Here is a 25,616-nt window from a genome sequence, read left to right on the forward strand (position 1 = left end):
TCCAAAGTGGATAACCACACACTTATCCACTTTATATTGCATGTGCCATGCATTTGCCCACTCACCCAACCTGTCCAAGTCACCCTGCACACTCTTAACAGCCTCTATACAGCTTAAAATGCCACCCAACTTCGTGTCGTCTGCAAACTTGGAAATGCTGTTTTCCATTTCCTCATATAAATCATTAATATATATCGTAAATAACTGGGGTCCTAGCACTGAGCCTTGTGGTACCCCACTAGTAACTGACTGCCATTCTGAAAAGTACCTGTTTATTCCTACTCTTTGCTTCCTATCTGTCAACCAATTCTCTATCCACCTCAATACCATATCTCCCTATACTGTGTGACTTAAGTTTGTATAGTAATCTCCTGTGTGGGACCTTATCAAAAGCCTTCTGAAAATCCAGGTAAACCACATCCACTGGTTCTCCCCTATCCACTCTACTAGTTATATCCTCAAAAAATTCAGTAAGATTAGTCAGACACAATTTTCCCTTCATAAAACCACGCTGGCTCTGAAAAATGAATTCACCACTTTCCAGATGTGCCGCAATCACATCTTTAATAACTGACTCGAACATTTTCCCCACTACCGATGTCAAGCTAACTGGTCTATAATTCCCTGATTTCTCTTTCTCTCCCTTTTTAAAAAGTGGAGTTACATTAGCCACCCTCCAGTCCTCAGGAACTACTCCAGAATCTAAAGAGTTTTGATAATTAATAGTGCATCCACTATTTCATGAGCTACTTATTTTAGCACTCTGGGATGCAGACCATCTGGCCCTGGGAACTTGTCTGCCTTTAATCCCTTCAATTTATCCAACACAACCTCATAACTTACACTTATTTTCCCCAGTCCTTCCGTCACATTAGCCCCATGGCCCCTATTATTTCCTGAATATTATTCATATTTTCCCTAGTGAAGACTGAACTAAAGTAGTTATTTAATTAGTCTGCCATGTCCTTGTTCCCCATGACCAATTCACCTGTTTCTGACTGCAGGGGACCCACATTTGTCTTTATTAGTCTCTTTCTCTTTACATATCTATAAAACCTTTTGCAGTCAATTTTTATGTTCCCTGTCAATTTTCTCTCATAATTTCTTTTGCCTTTCCTGATTAATCCCTTTGTCGAACTCTGAATTTCTCCCAATCCTCTGGTATTCTGTCTTTCCTGGCTTCCTCTTTATACTTGATACTCTCCCTGATTTCGCTTGTTATCCAAGGATGTACTACCCTCCTTGAGTTATTCTTTTTCCAAACCAGGATGAACAAACGCTTTATTTCATCCAGGTGATCCTTAAATGCTTGCCATTGCCTTTCTACAGTTAATCCTTTAAGTAACATTTGCCAATCTAACTTAATCAATTCGCGTCTCATACCCTGAAAGTCACCCTTCTTTAAGTTCAGAACCCGAGTTACAGAATTAACCCTCTCACTTTCCATCCTAATGTAAAATTCCACCATATTGTGGTCACTCTTGCCCAAAGGGCTTCGCACAACAAGATTGTTAACTAACCCTTCCTCATTACTCAGAACCCAGTCTAGAATGGCCAGTTCCCTCGTTGGTTCTTCAACATATTGGGTTAGAAAATTATCCTGTATACCTTCTAAGAAATCGTCCTCATCAGTACCCTTGCCAATATGATTCATCCAGTCTATATGGAGATTAAAGTCACCCATTAAAACTGCCTTGCCTTTGTTGCACGCATTTCCAATTTCCTGTTTAATGCCATCCCCAACCTCTCTACTACTGTTAGGTGGTCTATATACAATTCCCACTAACGTCTTCTGCCCCCTTGCATTTTGCAGCTCTACGCACATTGATTCCACATCATTCAAGCTAACATCCTTCCTTTCTATTGCTTTTAACTCCTCTCTAACCAACAATGCTACCCCACCTCCTTTTCCTTTCTGTCTGTCCCTCCTGAATATTGAAAATCCATGAATGTTAAACTCCCAGCCTTGGTCCCCTTGAAGCCATGTCTCTGTGATCCCAACTAGATCATAGTCACAACTTCCAGCACTATCCACAACTCCTTCAACCTTCATATTATCCACAAATTTACTGACCCATACTTCCACTTCTTCATCTAGATCACTGGTTCTCAACCTTTTTCCTTTCCACTCACATATCACTTTAAGTAATCCCTCTGCCATCAGTTCTCTGTGATTGCTTAAGGTGGGATGTGAGTGGGAAGGTTGAGAATCACTGTTCTAGATCCAATTGTTACTGAAATATTTTGCTTGACAAAAATTGTCATTGGCCCATTTCCTTCAGAGTTATGAAACCGTGCACATAACGAGTCAATTAGGTACAATTAAAACAGTTTTCAACATTTTTCTTTTCACCCACATACCACCTTAAGCAATCCCTTACTAATCACAGAGCACCCATAGCATAGGGGATACTTATGTGAGTGGAAAGAAAGTTGAGAACCACTGATCTAGGTCATTTATTTATTAAAAAAAAAATCACAAAGAGCAGGGGCCCCAAAACTGATCCCTGCAGAATTCCACTAGTCACTGACCTCCAGGCAGAATACTTTCCATCCACTTCTACTCTCTGGTTTCTACATGCATGCCAATTTTTATTACACAAGCTAAGGTTCCATGAATCCCGTGCCTCATGACTTTGTGAACTAGTCTCTCATGGGGGACCTTGTGAAACGCCTTACTAAAATCCATATTGACCACATCCACTGGACTACATCAATTTCTTTTGTTACCTCTTCAAAAATCTCATTTAGGATCATGAAGCATGGCTTTCTCTTCACAAAGCTATGCTGACTATCCTTGAGTTGACTGTACTTCTCCAAATGCTCATAAATCCTTTCCTTAAGAATCCTCTCCAATAATTTATATGGCACTGACGTAAGACTCACCAGCCTATAATTACCAGGATTCTCCCTATTACCTTTTTATAAACAAGGGAACCACATTTGCCATTCTCCGATCCTTCAGCACCTTCATTATGGTCAAGGAGGACTCAAAAACCATAGCCAATGCCCCTCCATTCCCAAAGCACCCTGGTGTTTATCACGTCAGGAACTTGTCGATCTTAATGTTTTTAAGAAGATCTAACACTTCCTCTTAAGGGATCTCACATTGTCCAGCACACAATTGAAAAGATTTTCAAATTTCACACTGATTTTTAACAGGATATTTTATTTACTCATTGTGAGAAACGTAATCCTTCAATATTTTAAAAATCACTAATTGAGCCAAATAGTATTTAGATACTTAAAAGTAAGTGGAAATACTTCAACTTTACAATTCACTTGTATGGACAAAATAGTACTTGAACAGCTGGGATCATTACAGAATTATGGCAACATAAGTAATGAGTGCACATCTTTCATTTTGTCCATCTTATTGTCTTTCTTAAAATGTCAATGTTTGTTGGTGTCTTGTCCATGTTGCAAATTGAAAAAATGATCACTGTTCATGCATAAATTTTGTGGCTGATTATATTATCTGATTCTTGAACACACTTCCAAAGTCAATATGTACACATTTTCCAGCTTGATTTACAGGAGAATACCAAGTGGAACTTGATTTATTTTCCCTGCTCTGAATTCAAATTCTAAGCCACTCCTGCTGAGAATTCATCAAAGAACAGCCAGTTTCTTTGGAAGTTAGATCACTGCTGCACCAGGTTATTTACATACTTGATCATGTAGGGAACACATAATCTCCTCTATATAATTGATATTGTTGCCTTTGTTCCTCTTTTTCTCAAGTTACAAATAAGATGTCTTGTAGGTTCATCCTTTTCTCCACATCCCACTGAAAGAGCATACCCTATATTTTGCTGGAATGTAAAACCATGGGATTCTTTTGTTTTCCTTCTTCCTATAACACTGGACAACAAAGATTTTGCTTCATGAACATTTTTGGGTGTATTTTGTGGATTTTGGGCTACTGATCATGAAAATCACTTTAAAATTTTCCTATCATGTCCCTTTTTAAAAAAAAAGATATAACCTTTTATTTGTAATTTCCTGTCATATTTTAAGTCTACTTCAAGCATACAAAGCCACGAAGTGCAACGTATCAATGAAAATTCATTTTCTGCTTTCGGACTTGGACATTTTCCCTGCTGATTTTGGTGCAGTCAGTAGTAAACAGTGAAAAAGGATTCACCAAGATGTTGCAACCATGGAAAAGCGGTATCAGGGCAAATGGAATCCATCAGCACTGGCCAATTAATGTTGGACACTAACACAAATGAAATCAGCGGCAAAACATTTTTAGGTCAGATGAACTAGCGCAATGTGTCAGCATCATTATGCAATTATACGCGCTAAATTCAATAAAAGTTAATTTATTGTTTGTCCAACTTCCTATATGATTCACCAAATCTGAAATTATCTTTGTGTTCAGCTTGAAGTTGTCTATCATAATCCCCCCTTTTTCAGGAACCAAACCTTTTCTAAAAAAATGTTGTCCTGTGTAATCTTCACTGGCCTTCGGCTTTCAAAAGCCATGTTTGAGATCTCTCAAAATTTGCATTCAAAGGTAAGGTTATAACTCTTGGCATTCACTTAGTTGATAGCTGCCTGCAGAGATTTTGTGATTTTTTTTTCCCCCCCAGGGGACGTTTGCTGTTATTGGGTGCTGCGTTTGTCTCTCATGGGGATTTGTGAACAGAACAGCAATCAGAATGAATTGTTTTCATGAAGACATGCAGAATATAAAGCAGATTATAATTTGGATTTAAACTTCTATAAAGGCCATTGATAACTGATCAGATTGTAAATGAAATAAACAGCAAGCAAGAATAGTTTTTTTTCCCATGTTTGGTATTAGGCTTTAGATTTTTGCAGAACCGTGAAAATGTTTGAAGTAATACAATAAATTATTATTAAATATTCGCTTCTACCTAAAAGTACCAAGCCTATTATTTCATTGCTAATGGGGAGTAATAAAGATTCACACATTTACCTGGATATCAATGCTTGCAAGTCACCTGCAACCACAACCCGGTAATTGCACCCAGGTCTCAGGAGGGCTACCAGGGTGCTACAGTTTGAAAGGGACTTGAAACAGAGCAACTGAACCACAACTTCAACACCAAGTGCAAACTCCAGAGGTTGTGCCATTTAATCAGAGAGTTGTGGAGCATTGGCTGGCGCAACATAATGGGGAATGCAAATTCACTCTTGCTATTTCTTCTTCTTCTTTGGCTTGGCTTCGCGGACAAAGATTTATGGAGGGGTAATGTCCACGTCTGCTGCAGGCTCGTTGGTGACTGACAAGTCCGATGCGGGACAGGCAGGCACGGATGTAGCGGTTGCAAGGGAAAATTGGTTGGCTGGGGTTGGGTGTTTCCTCCTTTGTCTTTTGTCAGTGAGGTGGGCTCTGCTATTTACATCGGTCTTTAAGAGTTCATCAAATTTTAAAAAAGGAGCTGAGAACACTATCACTTAATCATTATTCTGAAAGAAATCACAGCAAGTTAACCAGTGCTCTCATTTTCTATAATATCCAGTTACATCTGAGCATTGGCAAGTTTTAACATGGATGAGAGGGAAATCAGGGATGGAACAATTCATCGTTACCGCTGTTTTAATCGTACCTAATTGACTCGTTATGTGCACGGTTTCATCACTCCAAAGGAAATGGGCCAATGACCATTTTTCTCAAGCAAAATATTTCACTAACAGTTGGGTCCAGAGCAGTGATTCTCAACCTTCCCTTACCACTCACATCCCACCTTAAGATCCGATGACAGAGGGATGTGAGTGGGAAGAAAAAGGTCGAGAACCACTGCTTTAAATGACTGTTATTTTGGTAACAATAGTTAAGATGTCTAAATTATTTTCAGGCAGATTTCAGCGCAGATCGGACAGTTGACCCAACAGAGAGCTTGCATTTTTTTGGTTAAATTGCGGTCTTTAATGCGCGGCATCTCATGTGTTCGAACCTTTGGCGAATTATATTGCATTAAGTTGCTCGAAAAATCCTTGTAATTTCAGGGTCGGGTTCAGCGCCGGACCATTGAGGACAGGGCATCTCTCTCAGACCACAAAGCCCAATCCATTCATAAATAGCAGAGGAACAAAGCGCAATCCTCACCAACGTGGGGCGCCCGCTTCCCCCAGCCGTGACATGCAGCATCCGTCCGCTCAGGAAAGGCTGCGCAAACTCTACTGTCCACATTGCTCCCTCCCCCTCATCACCCCCCCCCCCCACCCCGACATCTAACACCCTCCCACTCGCTGAGTTCTTGGGGGTGGGGAAGAGAGAGTTCATGCTCATATTGCCTGGCACCGGGCGAAGCGCTGCTGCTGAGGACACAGGCGATGGAGCTGGCAACAGCTCGGCAGCCCGACGGCTCCAGCCGCCCGCTGTCGCTCCGGTGAGAGGAGAACAGCCGGGGTCGGCCTGCCATGAGCGGCCAGTTGGCCGTACCGCGCCGCCACCTGACTCCGTGTCCCGGCGCCGGGCGCACGCCGGCTCCAGCCGCCAGCCCATCGCTCGCCGCTCCGCCACGCTTGGAGCGCTGATCGGGGTTTTTTTTTTGAGGGGGGGGGTGGTGAGGAGGAGATCGCCGCTCGTTGCCGGCGGCGGGGGAGGGGGGGGGGGTGGTGGTGGTGGTGGTGGTGGGAGGGGGAGGATGGCTTCGGCCGGCACCCTGCCGGAAGATGCCGCTCGGCTCCACGGCCACGATCCGGCGCCAGGGCAGTCCCGAAGTTTGCCGGTGTTGACCGGCCCGTGCGACTGGTCGCCGGGATCTGAGCAGACGGAGCCGCTCGGGTCGGGCAGCGGCGGCTGGGCAGCGGCGTCGGGCCAGAGGGACAGCCGGTGTGTCTGGCCGGTGCTCGGCGATTCTCGCTGCTTCCTGGCGTGCTTGTGCTGCCTGACCTTCATCCAGTCGCTCATGGTGTCCGGCTACCTCAGCAGTGTCATCACCACCATGGAGAAACGATACAACCTGAAGAGCTCCGAGTCTGGTCTCCTCGTCAGCTGCTTCGACATCGGCAGCTTGCTGGTGGTCGTCTTCATCAGCTACTTCGGGGGCCGGGGCCGGAGACCCCGTTGGCTGGCCGTAGGCGGCTTCCTCATCGCGGTGGGAGCCGCTCTTTTCACTCTCCCTCACTTCATCTCCCCTCCCTACGAGATCCAAGAGCTGAACACAACCTCGTCCGGACAAGGACTGTGCAGTGATAGCAACCACACCGGGGCGAGAGGCTCGGAGCCCGGCTGTGCGGGCAGAGACTCCTCCGGCCAGCAGCACTCGCTCTATGTGGCTCTTTTTGTCTGCGCCCAGCTGCTCATCGGTGTCGGCTCGACCCCCATTTACACGCTGGGGCCCACCTATTTGGACGACAACGTCAAAGCTGAGAACTCATCCCTCTACTTGGGTAAGTGACAATTCACACCAGTGCTCCGCCAACTTCAGCGGGGAGAGCTAAGAGTGCGCCTGGAACGAGCGGTGCGGCGGCTAATGCAGTGATTTTAAGTGGGCTGAATTTAAAGCTGTTTTCTCCAAGACCGCTTTCGTTCACGTTTGCAGTAAATTTGCTCTCTTTCAACATTGAATTCTCTTTTCATATGTTAACAACCTATTGGAAATGGATCAATAATTATATCTGCCGCTCGAATCATGTTCAAATATTATTGCCCTGTCAATGCCACAAAGTTATAACTGATGTGGTAGTACTTGACAATAAAACTAAGCCTGATTTCAGATTTACAATAAGGAATATAAATGGATACTTTTATTTCAATGAAAACATTGAAAGGAATCCACGTCCCATTGTTCATTTCATGATTGATTCACATAGCGTGACGTGACAGATTTATTTACTCAGCAGCAGGCTATTGGCTCCAATCTGCTAATTAATATAATAAATTCAGTAATAGCACACAAATAATCACGATAGTTTAAAATAAAGACGAAAGTTAAATGAGAAGTTAAATTTGAATGTTTATTAGTCCAAACATATTGTGAATTCGAAAACAACAATTGCAACACTTGCAAGTGTATCACCAGTCTTGTACAGTATAAGAAATACATTAATTACTGAAAGACTGAACACCTCCGACCTGGCAGTCACCACGGCAGTCTTTGGATTTATATGGGGATCCAAGTTGGAAGGGGTCCAAATGTAGCTCTCATCCTGATGACCCCTTTCATTTATGCCTGCATCAGGCTGTGCGTGGAATCAAAGTACGAGGGCTCCAAGTGGCGCTATGTTCTACCTGTCCCAGGTATTGCGAAGGATAGGCCTGGCCACATTGCCACGCAATGTCCCAGTCAACTGGACTTTGCCACATCACCTATCCTTCGTGGAAAAGTTTTTCCAGTCCGACACCTTTGACCACAGGTGCGTGAGGCAGTAATCAGCACGGAACACCCTAGATAATGAGAGACATGGACATGGTAGGGTGATTCCCTGAGCAGACTGTCTAGGTCATCTGGCAGAATGCCTCATCACAGACAAGCACCAGGACTTGGCATGGGTGGCAGTGAAAGGGTCCCTCGCAGGAAGATCATCCACAACACATGTTGTTCTGGAGATGACTGTGGTGGAGAGGAGACAATGGCTAAGAGTGTGTGGAGAGGGATGCAATAGAAGTGAATGTAACAAAGTGATGGAAATGTATGGATACGAAATTAAGGGTTCGAAGAAACTTTGAACTTTTCTTTTCAAAATTAATTTATTGTGAATAATGTCTATTTTTGGTAAAAATACAGCTCAGCACAGACCCTTCAGCCCACTATTTTGTGCTGACATTTAAATTTACTCAACCATCTGAACCTTTCTCACCTCACAACCATAACCCTTTATTTCTATGGCATCCATGTGTCTCTCTTAGAGTCTCTTAAATGACTCTATTGTATCATCTTCCACTCCCACCTCAGGTAACTCATATCAGGCACACACTACTTGTGTTTTTTTAAAAAAACCTTATCCCTAATCTCTCCACTAAACTTTCCTTCCCTCCTTGCTCCTGTCACTGTGGGGGAAGAGATGCTGGCTATCCACTCTATCTATGCCTCTCATTATTGTGTAAACCTCTATTAAATCATCTCATCCTTCATTGCTCAAAGAAAAAAAGCTCTAGCTTTGTTAACCTTGCCTCATAAGACATGTTCTCCAATTCAGGCAACATCCTGGTAAATCTCCCCTGCACCCTCTCCAAAGCTTCCACATCCTTACTATAATGAGGTGACCAGAAATGAAAACAAAATTTCATGTGTAGTCTAACTAGAGTTTTATAGAGCTGGAACATTTCATCATGGCTCTTAAACTCAGTTCTCTGATTTATGAAGTCCAGTATGCCATTAGCCTTCTGAACTACCCTATCAAACTGCCCAGCATCCTTGAGAGATCTATGAATTAGGACCCAAGGTCCTTCTTCAAAGTAAATGCACTGAAATGCTGGAAGAACTCAACTGGTCTATTCAGCATCTATAAGAGACAAAGAAATATTGCCAATGTTTTGGGCCTGACCCCTTCAAGGAAACATCAGAAAAGGCAGAAGCAAGATATATCACAAAGTCTCAGAATTCAAACAAATCAGACCAACAAAAGGTGTTAATTGGATTTGATAAGGGACTAGGTGAGAATTGATCATGTCTGTGTAAAAGGAGACAGGGAAAGGAGATATGATGGAGGAAGAAGGGGTTGGTGGGGGGGGGGGGGGTTTAACGAAAGCCAGAGAAGTTGATATTAATGCCATTTGGTTGGAGGGTGCCCAGTCGGAAGATGAGGTGTTGTTCCTCCAATTTAGAGGTGGTCTCAGCAGTCTGGCACTACATGCGACCATGGACAGACATGTCGGCGAGGAAATGGGATGGAGAATTGAAATTCTCTCCACTGTTAAGAATTCTGCCATTAACCATGTACTCCACCTTAAGTTTGATCTTCCAAAGAGCATCACTTCACATTGATTCAGATTGAACTCCATGTTCCTCTGCATTTGGTCTATATCCTGTTCTAACTAATGACAACCTTCTACACGATTCACAACACCTCCAACCTTTGTGTCATCTGCACCACAAAGAGCAGAGGTCCCAGAACAAATCCCTGTGGAATTCCACTAGTTACTGACCTCCAAGCAGAATATGTAACATCTCCAACTACTCTCTATAGGCAAGACAATTCTGAATCCACACAGCCAAGATTCCATGGATTCCATACCTCAAGAGTTCCTTGTCTTACTAAAATCCATATATATACTCTCCTACCTTCATCAAATTCTTTTGACATTTCCTCAAAAAACTTAATGAGTCTCGTGAGACATGGCCTGACCTTTACAAAGCCATGCTGACTATCCCTGAGAAGACTATGCTTCTCGAAATGCTTTGTTAAATCAGTCTCTAAGTATCCTCTCTAATAGTTTGCCCACCACTGACGAAAGATTCACTGCTCTATAATTTGCAGGATTCTCCTTATCATCTGTTTTTTAACAATGTCGACATTTGCCATTCTCCAATCCTCTGGTGTCTCTCATGTGGCCATGGAGGATGCAAAGACATTTGCTAATGCCCTAGGAATTTCATCCCTTGTTTCCTTTAGTAAGCTGGGGTACATCTTGTCCAGTCCGCAGGACTTATCAATTCAAATGTTTTTAAGAATATCCAGTATTTCCCCTTTCTTTACCTCAACGTGCTCCAGCATACAATTATGTTCTATTCTGACCTCACTTTGATCAAGGTCCTTTTCCCTGGTGAATACTGAAGCAAAGTAATCATTTAGGATCTCCCTAACCTCCTCTGCTTCCAGGCATGATCCTTCCATTATCCATAACTATCTCTATCTTCATGTATGCACAGAACGCCTTCAGGTTTTCCTTAATCCTACTTGCCAAGGAGTTTTGGTGCCTCCTTCGAGCTCTCCTAAGCCTTTTCTTAAGTTTCTTCCCAGCTACCATATAGTTTTCATGAGCTTCCTGACTTTTGCTTCCAAGACCTTATGCATGATTCCTTCTTCCTCTTAACTAACTATCTCACCTGTTTTGTCAACTATGGTCCTCTTATTATATCATCTTTCCCCTGTCTCAGTGAGACAAATCTTTCCAGAATCCTGTGCATGTGATCCCAAACATCCTCCACTTTACTTTAGACATATATACAGCATGTTAACAGGCCATTATGGTCCTCGAGTCTGTACTGCCCAATTTATACCCAATTTACACCCCATTAACCAACACCTCTGGAATGTTTTGAATGGTGGGAAGAAACCGGAGGCCCCAGAGAAAACCCATGCAAGCTCAAGGAGAAAGTACAATCTCCTTACAGACAGCATGGGATTCGAAACCCAGTCCAGTCCTGATTGCTGGCACGGTAAAGGCGTTGCCATTATGAACAACATGTGTTTCCAATCTACTCTTTCCAGTTCCTGTCTAATCCCATCATAATTATTCCTTCCCAAATTAAACACTTTACCTTTATGTCTACTCTTATCTTTTCCATAGATATGCTAAAGGTCAGGGAGTTGTCTGTCACCTGACCAGGTTCATTACCCAGTACTAGATCCAGTATGGCCTCTCCTCTCATCAGCTTGTCCACATGCCATGTTAGAAATCCTTTTTGGACACACCTGACTGATTCTACCTCTCTTGCAGTCAGGAGGTGCCAGTCAATATTAGAGAAGTTATTAATCTGATACAACAACCCTGCTATTTTTGCACCGTTCCAAACTCTGCCTACTTATTGGCTCCTCAGTGTCCCAAGGGTTATTTGGGGCCCTGTAGACTACCTCCAGTAGAGTGATCTCTCTCTTACTGTTTCTGACCCACACACACTGACTGAGTAGATGATTTCTGCACAATGTCCTCCCTTTCTTCAGCTGTGATACTATCCCTGATTAGTAATTCTACTTCCCCCTCTTTTACCTCCTTTCTTGTCCTTTCTGAAACATCTAAACACTGGTACCAGCATCAGCCAGTCCTGTTCTTGTGTCAGCCAAGTTTTGATAATGGCCACAACACAATAATTCCACATACTAATCCATGCTCTCAGTGCATCTCTCTTATTTCTAATACTTTTTATATTAAGTAAATACATTTCAATCCCTCCCCTGCCTGTCCTTCCCCACAATCTCACTACATCAACCTTTCCACCATCTGTTCTATTCTCTGCCCTATCTTTCTGGTTCCACGCCACCCCCACCCCCCCCCCCCCCACCCCCGCCAACCTAATTTAAACGCTCCCCAACAGCTTTAATGCTGAGTATAGCTCAGGGGAATAGCTAGGTTCTAACGTTAGGGGGAGCAAACACATAAAAAAGGCACCATGACACATACTAGAAGGTGAGTCAGTGGCAGGCTGTGCTGATATTTTGGCAGTGTCGGACCGGTGGGGGGTGGGGGTGGGGGGGGTGGACTATCCTGAGTCTGTCAGAAGTTGGAACGCAAGTAAAGTTGACAAATGTCCTCGAGATAAACGGAGATTAGTTCCTTACTTAATTGTACATGAGTCGTGAATAAATGATGGGAAACCACAAATCACAGCTGCTTCATAGTCTTACAGTGTGCACAACATTTTTGTGAATGAAAGATAATCTTAACTCAAATGAAACACGGAGAAAAGCACTGGGAAGCCTTAAAAAGTGAGAGAAGCCTAATTCTGTAACTGATTATATAAATTAGAAAAATCCCATATTGTGCTGAGACTGATGTCAGTTCTGCAGTGGATAAGAAGAGCTGTTGATCTTTGTTCCTCTTACTGGTTATATCTTTAATTGAAAATGAGCATGTACACAGGTGGACAGTGCAGTTCGGGGCTACTGTTGGTCCGAGCCTATAGCAGTGTTGCCAATGCACCCAACATGTACCACGTTGAAGGCAGCCGGGACTGTGCCCGTGCACAACCCATGGACTCTAGAACCTGCTGTGCTACACCTCAATAGTTTGTCCTCAGTTTACTGCAACATTTTATTTTATTTACTGAGTGAGGATGTATCCACTATGCCTTGGAGCACATTTCAAGCAGGTGGCTGGGTGTGTATGTGCTGTTCTTCTTTCTCACTCACTCCAACTCCAGTGACCAGCACATCACAGGAGACTGAGCAGTGAGCACACAGTTCAAAAATGTGCTCAGGGGGAGTGGTTCCCTCCCCCCCCCCCGCCAAGTTATGCATCTGGTATAGCTGTAGTTTGAAGTAGCCATTCGATCGACTGGTTGTGGTGTAATATTATGCTTGTCATTCATGAATAAAAGGAATGGTAATTAATTGTAACACTGATAGTTTGATTATTGAAAGATGCATTTGATTCAGTATGTTTCAAAAATTGATTATGCAATTGATTTCCAAAAGATTTTTGATTCACACATGGTAACGCATTCTTGGTGAATTTTATGACACTCAGGATTTTTGGTTATGAATGTGTATTTAAGTAATGCAATGTAATCTGAGGGTTAAAATGTATGGTCAATATCTCTTTGGCTTGGCTTTGCGGACGAAGATTTATGGAGGGGGTAAATATCCACGTCAGCTGCAGGCTCGTTTGTGGCTGACAAGTCCGATGCGGGACAGACAGACACGGTTGCAGTGGTTGCAGGGCAAAATTGGTTGGTTGGGGTTGGGTGTTGGGTTTTTCCTCTTTTGCCTTTTGTCAGTGAGGTGGGCTCTGCGGTCTTCTTCAAAGGAGGTTGCTGCCCGCCGAACTGTGAGGCGCCAAGATGCACGGTTTGAGGCGATATCAGCCCACTGGCGGTGGTCAATGTGGCAGGCACCAAGAGATTTCTTATATAGCCCAATGATATAACAGTAGTATATTTTGTTAATGGGCCCCTGTTCACCTTTCAGAAGGCAAAGGAACATTGAGGGGTTTCTATGGAGAAAGTTGCTGTGCTATTAGCTGAGCAGTGATATATAGTTTCAAAGAAAAGAATCAAGGATTGAAGGAGATTTGAAAAAAACTCTAGAGACTGGTAATTTGTGACATTAGATATACAAGCTCCAACGTTGTGTTTTTGAGCAAAGTTTGAAAATCTTTCAGAAATCTAGTTTTCAAATGTTGGCATCATTAAAAGGAACTTATGGGGCAGGTGATGGGCTGCATTTCCTTATTCTGTCAGGAAAACTATTTCAATAGTTGTAACTAGTCTTGTGCGACAGATTGTGTTTGTATTTTATATAGATATGTTTTTGGGAGATAAAGTGGGGCAGGTCTTTTAGTGTAGGTCGCATACAAACACCAAAACAGATCTCATTTAAAATACTGGAGCTCTGCTCAAGCCAGAAAGGGCGGCTCTTTCGGGCCCTAGCAAAAATTTTGGGGAGTGCCCAAGAGGGGAGTGCACAATCCATTGATGGATTGTGGTTTTGAAAAACAACAGATGAAAGAGGTTGGAGGAGTAGTTCGTAGCTGCAGGCTGTCTGGAGTGAAGCTTGCTGCTCTAAGAAGGTTATGTGGTTTTTGCAAGCAGAGAGAGTTGAACAATTTTTTTTCTCAGAGAGAGAGAATTGAGTTCTGCAGTTCTACAGTCAGTAGCAGCAGCTGGGACTGGAACAGGACAAGCTGGAAAGCTGTGGAAAAACCCCATTTGGAAGACAGGTTGTGAGTGCTTAGTTCAGCCTGGTCAAAGCCCTTATGCTTCACTTGAGAGGAGAAGACTAGCTGCCTAATGTTTCACTTGAAATAAGAGAAACAAAAAGGAACTCTGTGGTGACCTGAGAGAAAGAGGTTATTATCTGGAGCACCCTGATGGGACAAGTTTCTTTGGCAAGACACTGACGTGGCTGATTAAAAGGGATTAGTTTGTGACTAGAAACAACAATCTCTCTCTGAAAACTGACAAGAGCCTTCCTGAGTGGCAACCATTTACCTTTCAAGCAGCAAAGCCTGGTGAACTTCATAAATGTTAAATTCTGTGCACAGTATAAGAATTGCCTGCAACCGGTGAACTTGAAGGAATGAGAAGTGAGATGGACTGTGAATCAAAGAACTTTTCTGAACTTACACACACATTACATACACGTGTGCTTAGAATTAGAAGGGGGCTAAGTTAAGTTAATTAAGTTAATAGTGATGAGTTAAAGTGTGATCCTGTTTTCATTTTTAAAGATATTTAAAAGCAACTTTTGTTTAAGTAACCATTTGTCTTGGTGAATATTTATTGCTGCTGGGTTTTGGGGTCCTCTGGGCTTGTAACTCCTGTTAAAAATGTTTATGAAATTATTTGAATAATTTTTTTACATTGAAAATGCTTTGGTTTCATATTTGATAAGGGAGATTTTGCTGCTGGTGTGGACCCAGGAAAGTGGAGATACAGTGCTGCTCCAAAGCGTTCAACTGCCCAGTCCTAATAGCAGTGACTGGCATTAAACGGCCTGTTACAGGAGTCGATGGTGTTTTAAACTAAAATCCTGCCATGACAGATCTATGCCCAAGATAATGGTTTCTGTGCTCGGCAGCAGCCACGAGAGGTTGCAGACTTCAGGAGCAGGTCACCAGAAATGGTGAGAACACTCTCTATAGAGAAGGAAAGGCAGAAGTGATGACCTTATAGGATGGTGGCCATGGTGGCGGACCAGCAAGGGCTCAGCAGCTGTGAAACCTACACAGGCTGTAGGTGACATGTGGTCAGGTGACCTGCATGGGCTGCTGGAGAATGGCTCATGGGAACAAGTTACATGAACTGGGATTTGAGAAGGTGCTGAGGGCAAGAAAGACTCTTGAAGGACCTCGGGTGCTGAAAGCTTCCTGATCGTGTTGGAGGTTTGGATCTGGAGCTCGGGTTGCTGATGGATCGAACAGGAGTCCACGCTGCTGCAGAGATTGTGAAAGCGCTGGAGGTGAATCCACAGAAACTCTTTTGCTTCCCTTTCTCTCTTACTGTAAGGGGCGCTGGATGACATAATGGTGACTATTTGCATTACGGCACGCAAAAGACAATTTTGTGTAATATTGCATGTTCTGTACTATTACATGACAAAAAAGGTACCTTTAATCTTGTGTATGGATTGACATATGGAGGATGAGAAATTAAGTTGTTGAACTGCATGTCCTTCATGCAAAAGAAAATGGTATTCTCTTATAAAAGCCAGGAAAATCTAACTGGTAGGACTTTGTAATATTACAGCAAGAACACATGCATTGAATTTGTTGAGAAAAATGTAGTATGTCTAAGATCACATTCTTTTCCTGCATAAGGTATTTATTTCATTATTTAAGTTTCAAAACTGAATTAGTCTACAACTGATAATCACACGTATTATACCAGCAATCAGTAAACCACTGAGAAATGATTTCTCCATGATGCAATATTTTCTTTTGTCCAAGAGTTATTTTACATATTTCAACACAATCTACTTTGCATTTTGTCTCCTGAATTATGAGCGGTGGCAGAAAAGATGCCTCTATCCTTTAAACTGAAAAAAAAAGCACCGTAATTATTTTCCTTTGTGAGGGCTGAATAGCTGCAGGTGCAAGTCTTTATGCAACATAGATGCTTATAACAGCTGAGAAATTTCTCAAGCCTGAGTAGGCAAAGCCATGCAAATTAAAAATCATGACTCACAGAATCCTATACTGCTGTTGGTACAAATCGTACAGCACTGAGACAGCCTTTTGTTCCATGAAAGGACTGGCTATCACTAACACAGTACAAAAATATAAACTGGGTCTCAAAAACAATTGTTATAAATAGTAGAATGCTTAGGCAAAATGTAGATATAGGAGCAGATCTGAGTGAAATCAGCTTGTATTTGCATCTGTTTTCTTTGTAATTATGTTAGCAAACACGATGGCTACTCAAACTAGCTCTGTTGCCTAGATACATATTAAACACATATTTGATTTCACTATAAATAAAATTGAACTTCGATTAGGGATTTTCCATAAATTTGGTTCAAGGGATGATTGTTTTATTAGTTTTATATAATAACACTGGACAATGAAGATTTCACTTCCTGAACATTTTTGGGTGTATTTTATAGATTTTGGGCTGCTGATCATGAACATCACCTTAAAAATTTCCAATCACGTTCTGATTTTTTTTTAGATATAACATATGTTTGTGATTTCCTGTCATATTTTTAACATGCTTCAAGCATATAAATCCATGAATTGCCACACGGCTTGAAAATTAATTTTGTGCCTTCGCACTTGGACTTCTTCCCTGCTCATCTAGTAATGAACATGGGGAAAGGTTTCATCAGGACATTGTGACCATGGAAAAGCAGTATCAGGGCAACTGGAATCCATCAATGCTATTGACTATTGTTGAATACTGACACAAAAGGCATCAGATGCTAAGTACCAATGAAAATCAGCAGGAAAACATTTTTAGATCAGTTGAACTAATGCAATGTGTCAGCATCATTATGCGATTAAACCTGCTTAATTCAATGAAATTGAATTTAAAGTTTGTCCAACTTCACAACATACTGAAATGATCTTTGTGTTCATCTTGAAGTTGTTTATCATAATCCCCTTATTTTGAGGAAGCAAACCTTTTAAAAAAAATTGTTGTCCAGTGTTATTTGATTTTATTGGTATTTGTAGGAAGTAGTGTTTTATCGGTGATTGTTGTATAAACTGCTTTGCCTCTCAGTGTGTTCAGTGTCGTACATTTAGTATTGAGGGTATCTTTGGGTTCCCAGTTCCCAGAGATAGTGAATTGGGCTTTCACACATCTGATCCAGTTTAAAATCTAATGACTAATTCCACTGAATATAAAAGTAATAATATGTAAAGAGTGATCTGTGATGACTGCAGTACATTGATCAGAATGAAATTTCCCAGAATTGAAAAGCTTAGGGATTGTGATAAGATAGATAGAAACTATCTTTGCACAGAGTAGGAGTGAGGCCTTTCATAAGTAAAAACTTATGAAACACTTATAAGTAAGTGAATAGGGTATTGAGGTAAATATGTCTAAGTACAAAGGATGATGATGGTTTGGAATTTTGGCAATAACCAGAAGTATTATTAATATGGAGCAAAACAGATTACATGGGATTAGATCATAAATCAGGCATGATCACACCGTGTGACAGATTAGGAGTGAAGGGCAAAATGCACTTGTTCTTTTGTCCTATTGAAACTACACCAGGAAATGCTCTGACAATCAAAAGTGGTTACTAAGGCGGCACACAGCTCTGTATGCGAACCGGCCCCGTTTGTACCGCCGCACTGGTGGGGCAGCTGCAGAAAATGGCGCCGTCAGGGCTCACTCACTGCCTCGCGGCTTAGGCCACTGCTCGCACCCTGGGGCACCTGATGACATCACCGCTGCGCGGGGTGGAACTCCCGTTGGCCTTAAAGGGGCGTGTGCGAAATTCAAATAAGCTGTTCTACTGGAAACCCCAACGGGTCTAGTGGTGTGTTTTCTGTGTGTAGCGGCCGCTACATTACTAACTTTTAACTTGAGTTAAAAACTTACTTAGGTGGTGAGGATGAAATATACCTTGAGAATACTTGCTAGGTTTTATTTTTTAGAACAGTTGTTAGAACAGAGGAGTTGTGCGTTATTTGATACCTGAAAGGGCAATTAATTTGAAAGTTCCCTTTTTTAATATTCAAAACAATAGGAGATGCTTCAGTGATCTTTGGGAATGGTGATTTTCATCAAAAGTGCAACAACATAAATTTATGTCACATCCATTGTAATATAGAACTAAAGGAGAAAGTGGAACATAGGTGAAGATATGAAATATATTTGTGGCCTTTAATGTTATTTTGATTGTATAATGCTTTAAATTATATAACTGGCCTCTGTGGAATTCAGTTTGTAAATTCAAAAAGCTAGTGACCTGGAAATTCTATCACATAATGCAATAGTTTTATGTGCTTCATGATTAAACCATCACAGGACTGGCACTCGTCTTTCAGGAAGCCTGTGATTCTTGCTGCTGGTTCCTTCATATGTATGATGTATGTAGGCAGCTGCATGGACATACAGGTTGCATCACAACATCACTAGTGTGGACTTCAGGACTAAGAACCTGTTGCAGCTAATTCACTTTAAATTTAAAAACTTATTACTCATAGCGGCTTTCCCTTGGGAGTAATTAGTATTGCCAAAAATGAGCCATCACATTGTACAAAATCTCAGTTGGACAGTAAGGAAAATGTTACGGAGAGATATTTTTATTGTACTTGAGTGGGCAGCTGAGAAGCAAGGATTTTAAATGAGGTGAGTGGTGGAATAAGGTGAGATGTTCAAAGTAAAAGTTGGACAAATAAAATTAAATTTGGTGTTAAGGGGTATGTAGCCACTGCAATGGTGCATACGGGACAAACGATGGAAGGTGCGCCCAGGCAGGAACAAAGCATTGCCATTGATCTTCAAGGTCCTCTACATTTTTTGATCAAACCTGATATATTCTGTGTGATGTGTTGTTGAACATCTATAATGGCCTGATATACTTTCAAACGTGCCTCAAAACTGGAAAATATTTCCCGTTACCACTGTCATTGTATATTTTCATTCTTTTTCATTAACCATTTGATACTCTTATATCAGTTTTCATTTTCTCAATCTGAGACATTTGGCTTATAAAATTACAGATGCTCATTACAAGGTCAAAGATGATTCTGTAAAATCTGCAGCTTGTGACCTGGTTCCCATGGGAGATTTCACATTTGGGTCAGATTAATATAAAAGCTTGCATGTTAACTGTTTCAGATAAATGCTTACCAATGATTATAGGATTGAAAAACGGTAAAGGCTAATTTTGAAGAAGTGTTGTCTTTTGTATATTTGGAAAGTTACTATTTGAACTAGGTAGCCAAGCACTTAACTACTGAATAAATTTAGTGGAAACTTTGGTAATTAAAGTGCAGTGATTGGAACCTGGAATTCAGTGTTTTGGTTTCACCTATTTATTCTGTGCCAGTCATATGACCAGCACCTTTCTGTTGCACTCTTTCCATTAGTCATCCATGGTGCAGGCCTGAAATTGTTGAGGGCAATTTATTTATATAAATTAGTCCTGCAGAGTCCTATCACCTGGCCCCAGTGCCAATAGCCCCGAACACGCTTTAAAAGGCCTCCTAATGGAGACGACAGTACTTTTTAAAAAAAATCTGTAACCATGGGTCTGTGCTGAAGATGGCGGCACCTGTGCTAGGAAGCATACCATGAGGGGCGAAGGACTAGATTGATGAGAAGACCACCCCATTGAGAAGGAGAAGCATAGGAGAGGAACCTACAGGATGGTGACCATGACAGTGGACCATTGATGGACTCACAGTTGAAGACCCACACACAGGCTGCTGGCAATTTGTGGGCAAAGGACCCACACAAGCTGCAGGCTGCTGGAGGCTGGCTCATGGGAACCAGATATTGGAACCGGGATTTGAGAGATGCTGAGGACAGGAAGGGCTCCCAGAGGACCTCAGGCACTGAAGATTTCCTGATTGTCTAGGAAGTTTGGATCTGGAGCTTGTGTTGCTGATGGTTTGAACTGGAGTGTGTGCAGCTGTAGAGGCTGCAGGAACTCTGTAGGCGAATCTATGGGCACTCATTGACTCTGAAGGGACTCTTTTTTGCTTCTCTTTCTCCTGTTGTTGGGGGCGCTGGGTAATGCTCATGAAGATCAAATGCTGCGCAACCAGGGCAAACCAGAAATCATGGTTGGGTGCAAATCTGTGCACTCCTCAGAGGTTGAGAAGCAACCTTCAGGACAAGAGACAAGTTGACTCACAGATAAGCTGGGGCTGAACTCTCCTGTGCAATCTGGAAAACAAAGGGTCAGTACGCCCAAAGGATCCATAGTCAGCTGTGTGACACCAGCAACACAAGGCACATGTGGTAAGGTATTAAAACAATAATAGACCACAAGAGCACCTTGTGAGTCAAAACTGCACCTCCCAGAGACATTGAACCCATTTCAATTAGCCTTTAGATGGAACCATTCCACTGATGATGTTGTAACCTTATCCCTCCACCTCATCCTGACCCACCTGCCACCTCATGTGACAGGCTGCTGTTCAATGACCTCAGCTTGGCATTTAATATAATTATATCCAGAGGCTGGTGGAGATGCTGTCCTCACTGGGACTCAAGACCCCTCTCTGTAACTGGATTCTGGACTGACTAATGGAAAGAACACTGCTTGTCTGGGTTGGTAGTATTATGCTAAACACTAGTGCACCTCAGGGCTTTGTGCTCAGCTCCTTCCTGTTTATCCGAAGAGCCGCAACTGCATTGCCAGATCCAGCTCCGACAGAGTCATCAAGTATGAAGATGATAGAACAGTAGTCGGCCTCATCAGAAACAATGATGAGTTTAAATATGGAGAAGAGGTGGAGAATCTTGTGAAATGGTGTGAGAATAACATGCTGAGTCTCAATGTGGACAAGATAATCAGAATCAATTTATTGGCATGAACAGTTATGAATTTTGGTGTTCTGCAGCAACATAGTGCAAACATTCATATAAACCACATTTACAACAATTAAAAAAAATAGTTCATGAAAAATAAGGCAGTGTCTTTAGTTCATTGATTATTTAGGAATCTAGTGGCAGCTGGAAAGAAGATGCCCTTGTGCTGCTGAATATGCTTGTATTTAGGCTCCTGTACCTTTTTCTTGATGATAGCAGAGTGAAGAAAGCATGGCCTGGGTGGTGGGGGTCTTCGAGGATAGAGGCCGCTTTGTTAAGACACTGCCTCATATATATGTCCTTGATGTGAAGTCTGCTGCCTGTGATGTCACAGGCCGAGTTAACAACCCTCTGGAGTTTATTCTTGACCTGAGAGTTGGTGCCTCCATACCGGATTGTGATTCAACCAGCCAGTATGCTCTCCATGGTACACCTGTAGAAGTTTTTGAGATTCTTCGGTGTCATCCCGAATCTCCTCAAACACCTCACAAAGTATAGTACCTGGCGAGCCTTCTTCATGATTGCATCGACATGGAGGGCTCCAGGACAGATCCTCGGAGATGTTAGCGCCCAGGAATTTGAAGTTCTTGACCCTCTCCGCTACTGAGCCCTTGATGAGGACTAGTTGTGTTCCACTGACTTCCTCCTGAAGTCCACAATGATCTCCTTAGTTTTGCTAACAATGAGTGAAAAATTGTTGGCATGGCACCAATCTCTCCTGTACGCTTCCTTATTGCTTATAGCTATTTGTGATTCTGCCGACAACTGTTGTGTCATCAGTAAATTTGTAGTTAGCATTGGAATTGTGTCTGGCCACACAGTAATAGGTGTTTAATGAGTAGACCAGTGGACTCAGCAAATTTGTAGATAGCATTGGAATTGTGCCTGGCCACACTATCATGGGTGTATAATGAGTAGGTCAGTGGGCTAAGCATGCATCCTTGAGGTTTTCCTGTGTTGATAATCAGTGAGGAGGAGATGTTATTTCCAATTCATACTGACTGTGGTCTTCTGATGAGGAAGTCAAGGATCCAGTGTCAGAGGGGTGTGCAAAGTAGGTGACTGTGAAAATTGCATGTAACGTGAGAAGTCAAAGGGTTGTATGTGGTGGAAATGTTCTCAGGTGTATCTATTTCAATGCAAGGAATATTGTAGGAAAGGTAGATGTGCTTAGGCATGGATTGACACATGGAATTATGACATTGTGGCCGTTAGTGGAACTTGGTTGCACAAGGAGCAGGAATGGCAGCTCAACGTTCTGGGCTTCTGTTGCTTTAGATGTGATAGAATGGGGGGATGAAAGGGGGAGGAGTGGCATTGCTCGTCAGGGAAAATGTCACAGCTGTGCTCAGGCAGGACAGACCATAGGGCTCATCTACTGAGGCTATAAGGGTGGAGCTGAGGAATGGGAAAGATAATGGGCAGTCTATAATCGGGTTGCATTATAGGCTGCCCAATAGTCAATGAAAATTGGAGGAACAAATCAAAAGAGAGATAGCAGACAACTGCAGGAAATTTAAGGTTGTGATTATAGGAGATTTTAACTTTCCACATATTGATTGGGACTCCCTTCCTGTAAAAGGGCTGGGTGGTTTGGAGTTTGTCAAATGAGATCAGGAAAGTTTTCTAAATCAATATATAAAGGAACCAATTAGAGAGAGTGCAATACTGGATCTATTAGGGAATGAGACAGGACAGGTGAAAGAACTATGTGTTGTGATTATAATGTCATTAGTTTCAAGTTGATTATGGAGAAGGATAGGTCTGGGCCTTGGGTTGAGATTCTAAATTGGAGAGAGGCTAATTTTGAGGGAAATGTGAAAAGATCTAGATTGTGTGGATTGGGATAAATTATTTTTGGGCAAGGATTGTGAGGCAAGTGGAAGACCTTTAAAGGTGAAATTTTGAGAATACAGAGTTTGTAGGTACCTGTCATGATTAAAGGCAAAGTTTGCAGGCATAGGGAACCTTGGTTTTTGAGGGATATTGGGAAACTGGTTTGGAGGAAGAGAGAGGTGTATAGCAGGTATAGGCAACATGGAGCAAATAAGGTACTTGAGGAGTATTAAAAAGACAACAAGAAAAACCTCAAGAAGGACATGCGGTTGCTTTGGCAGACAATGTGAAGGAAAATCCTTAAGGTTTCCACAGATCTATCAAGAGCAAAAGGATAGTAAGGGACAAAATTGGTCCCCTCAAAGATTAGAGTGATCGGCTATCTATGGAGTCAAAAGACATGGAGGAGATCTTAAATGGCTTTTTTTTCATCAATATTCACTCAGGAAACTGACACAGTCAAGGAAAGTAAGGAAATCAGGCAGTGAGGCCATGGAATCTATACAGATTAAAGAGGAGGAGGTACTTGTCTTAAATCAAATGAGGGTGGATAAATCCTCAAGGCTTGACAAAATATGCCCTCGTTCCTTAAAGGAGGTTTGTGTAGAGATTATAGGGGCTCTGGCAGAAATAATTAAAATGTCCTTAGCCATGGGTGTGGTGCCGGAGGATTGAAGGGTAGCTCACGTTGATCTATTGTTTTAAAAAGGCACCAAAAGCCTGGAAATTATAGGCTGGTGAGCCTGACATCAATAGTAGGTAAATTATTTGAAGGTGTTCAAAGAGATTGGATACACAGTTATTTTGACAGCCTGAGACTGATTAGGGATAGTCTGCATGGCTTTGTGCTTGGTAGGTTATATTCAAGCAATCTTATGGAGTTTTTCGAGGAGGTAACAAGAAAAGTTGATGTTGTCTACATGGATGTTATTAAGACATTTGACAGGTCCCACATGAGAAGTTAGTCAGGAAGGTTCAGACGTTAGGTATTCATGGTGAAGTAGTAAACTGGATTTGACAATGGTTGGATGGGAGAAACCAGAGAGTAGTGGTGGATGATTGCTTCTCAAACTGCAGGCCTGTGACTAGTGGTGTGCTTCAGAGATGAGTACTGGGACTATTGTTTTTCATCTATATCAATGATCTGGATGATAATGAGGTAAGTTGGATCAGCAAGTTTGCTAATGACACTAAATTTGGATGTATTGTGAACAAAGTAAAAAGTTTTCAAAGCTTGCAGAAGGCTAAAAAATGGCAAATGGAATTTAATTCAGACAGGTGTGAGGTGTTGCATTTGGAAGGTCAAACCAAGAAAAGACATGCATGGTAAACGGTAGGGCATTGAGCAGAGTGGTAGAACAGAGGCATCCAGGTGGATAGGGTTGTAAAGAAAGCTTTTGACATATTGGCTTTAATAAATTAAAATATTGAGAATAGGAGTTGGGATGTTATGATATTGGTGATGACAAATTTGGAGTATTGTGTGCAGTTTTGGACACCTAACTATGGGAAAGATATCAATAAGATAGAAAGAGTACAAAGAAGATTTACTACAATGTTGCCTGGACTTCAGGAACTAAGTTATAGGGAAAAGTTAAATCGGTTATAACTTTATTCCCTGAAGCATAGAAGAATGAAGGGAGATTTGATAGATGTATTTAAAATTATGAGGGGATAGATAGAGAAAATATAGGTTTTTTTCCACTGAGGGTAGATGAGATACAAACTAGAGAACATGGGTTAAGGGTGAAAGGGGAAAAGTTTAGGGGGGAGGATGAGGGGGAATGTCTTCACACAGACGGTGGTGGGGATGTGAAACGAGCTGTCAGCTGAAGTAGTGAATCCGGGCTAAATTCCAACATTTAAAAATAAGTTGGACATGAATTGGAGAGGTATGGAGGTCTATAGACTGGATGCAGGTCAGTAGGATTAGACAGAAAAATAATTTGACACAAATTAGAAGGGCTGAAGAGCCTATACTATACTGTAACGTTCAATGTTCTTTCTGGTGAATGGTTGTTACACACCCTATATTGCTTCTATATTTTTCTTTAGATAGGAGAACCATAGAGAATATTCCAGATCTGCTAACCAGGACTATTATTGGAATAACACATCGCTAATCTTGAACACAAAACCTCTGTCAGTACAGGCCATATGGATACCTTTGGATTTAGATTATCATACCAAATGTATTTGTTAGCATTGATCAATCAGAGTAATTGGATTTATAAATATAATGTTCTTTGTTTTTACAAAGATGATGGAAGATTTATTGGAGATATGTGGAGACATGGTAGAGTGGGTGGGCACAACAATCGAATCCTATAACTTGTCAACTCATAAACAATATCATAAATGCTATTATAATGTGGAGCTCTAATCACCCACAAGTACCTTTGTGCTTGACCTGAATTATTACATTATAATCGACCAATTGTTTTCTGACTTTCTTCACGATTTAATTGTGCAATGGAGAAT

The 25,616-nt window shown here is 41.9% G+C and overlaps 1 protein-coding gene across 1 annotated transcript in view; it reads left to right on the plus strand.

Moving 5' to 3' along the window:
• Positions 1-6,623: 6,623 nt before the first annotated feature.
• slco5a1 (solute carrier organic anion transporter family member 5A1) overlaps positions 6,624-25,616 on the plus strand; it is a 158,286-nt gene continuing 139,293 nt past the window's right edge. The window contains exon 1 of the mRNA XM_069915418.1: positions 6,624-7,371. Coding sequence (XP_069771519.1) covers positions 6,624-7,371 — 748 coding nt within the window. The remainder of the gene's footprint in view (positions 7,372-25,616) is intronic.

Source organism: Narcine bancroftii, chromosome 2 (genome assembly GCF_036971445.1).
Source record: "Narcine bancroftii isolate sNarBan1 chromosome 2, sNarBan1.hap1, whole genome shotgun sequence".
In the NCBI taxonomy this organism is placed as follows: domain Eukaryota; kingdom Metazoa; phylum Chordata; class Chondrichthyes; order Torpediniformes; family Narcinidae; genus Narcine; species Narcine bancroftii.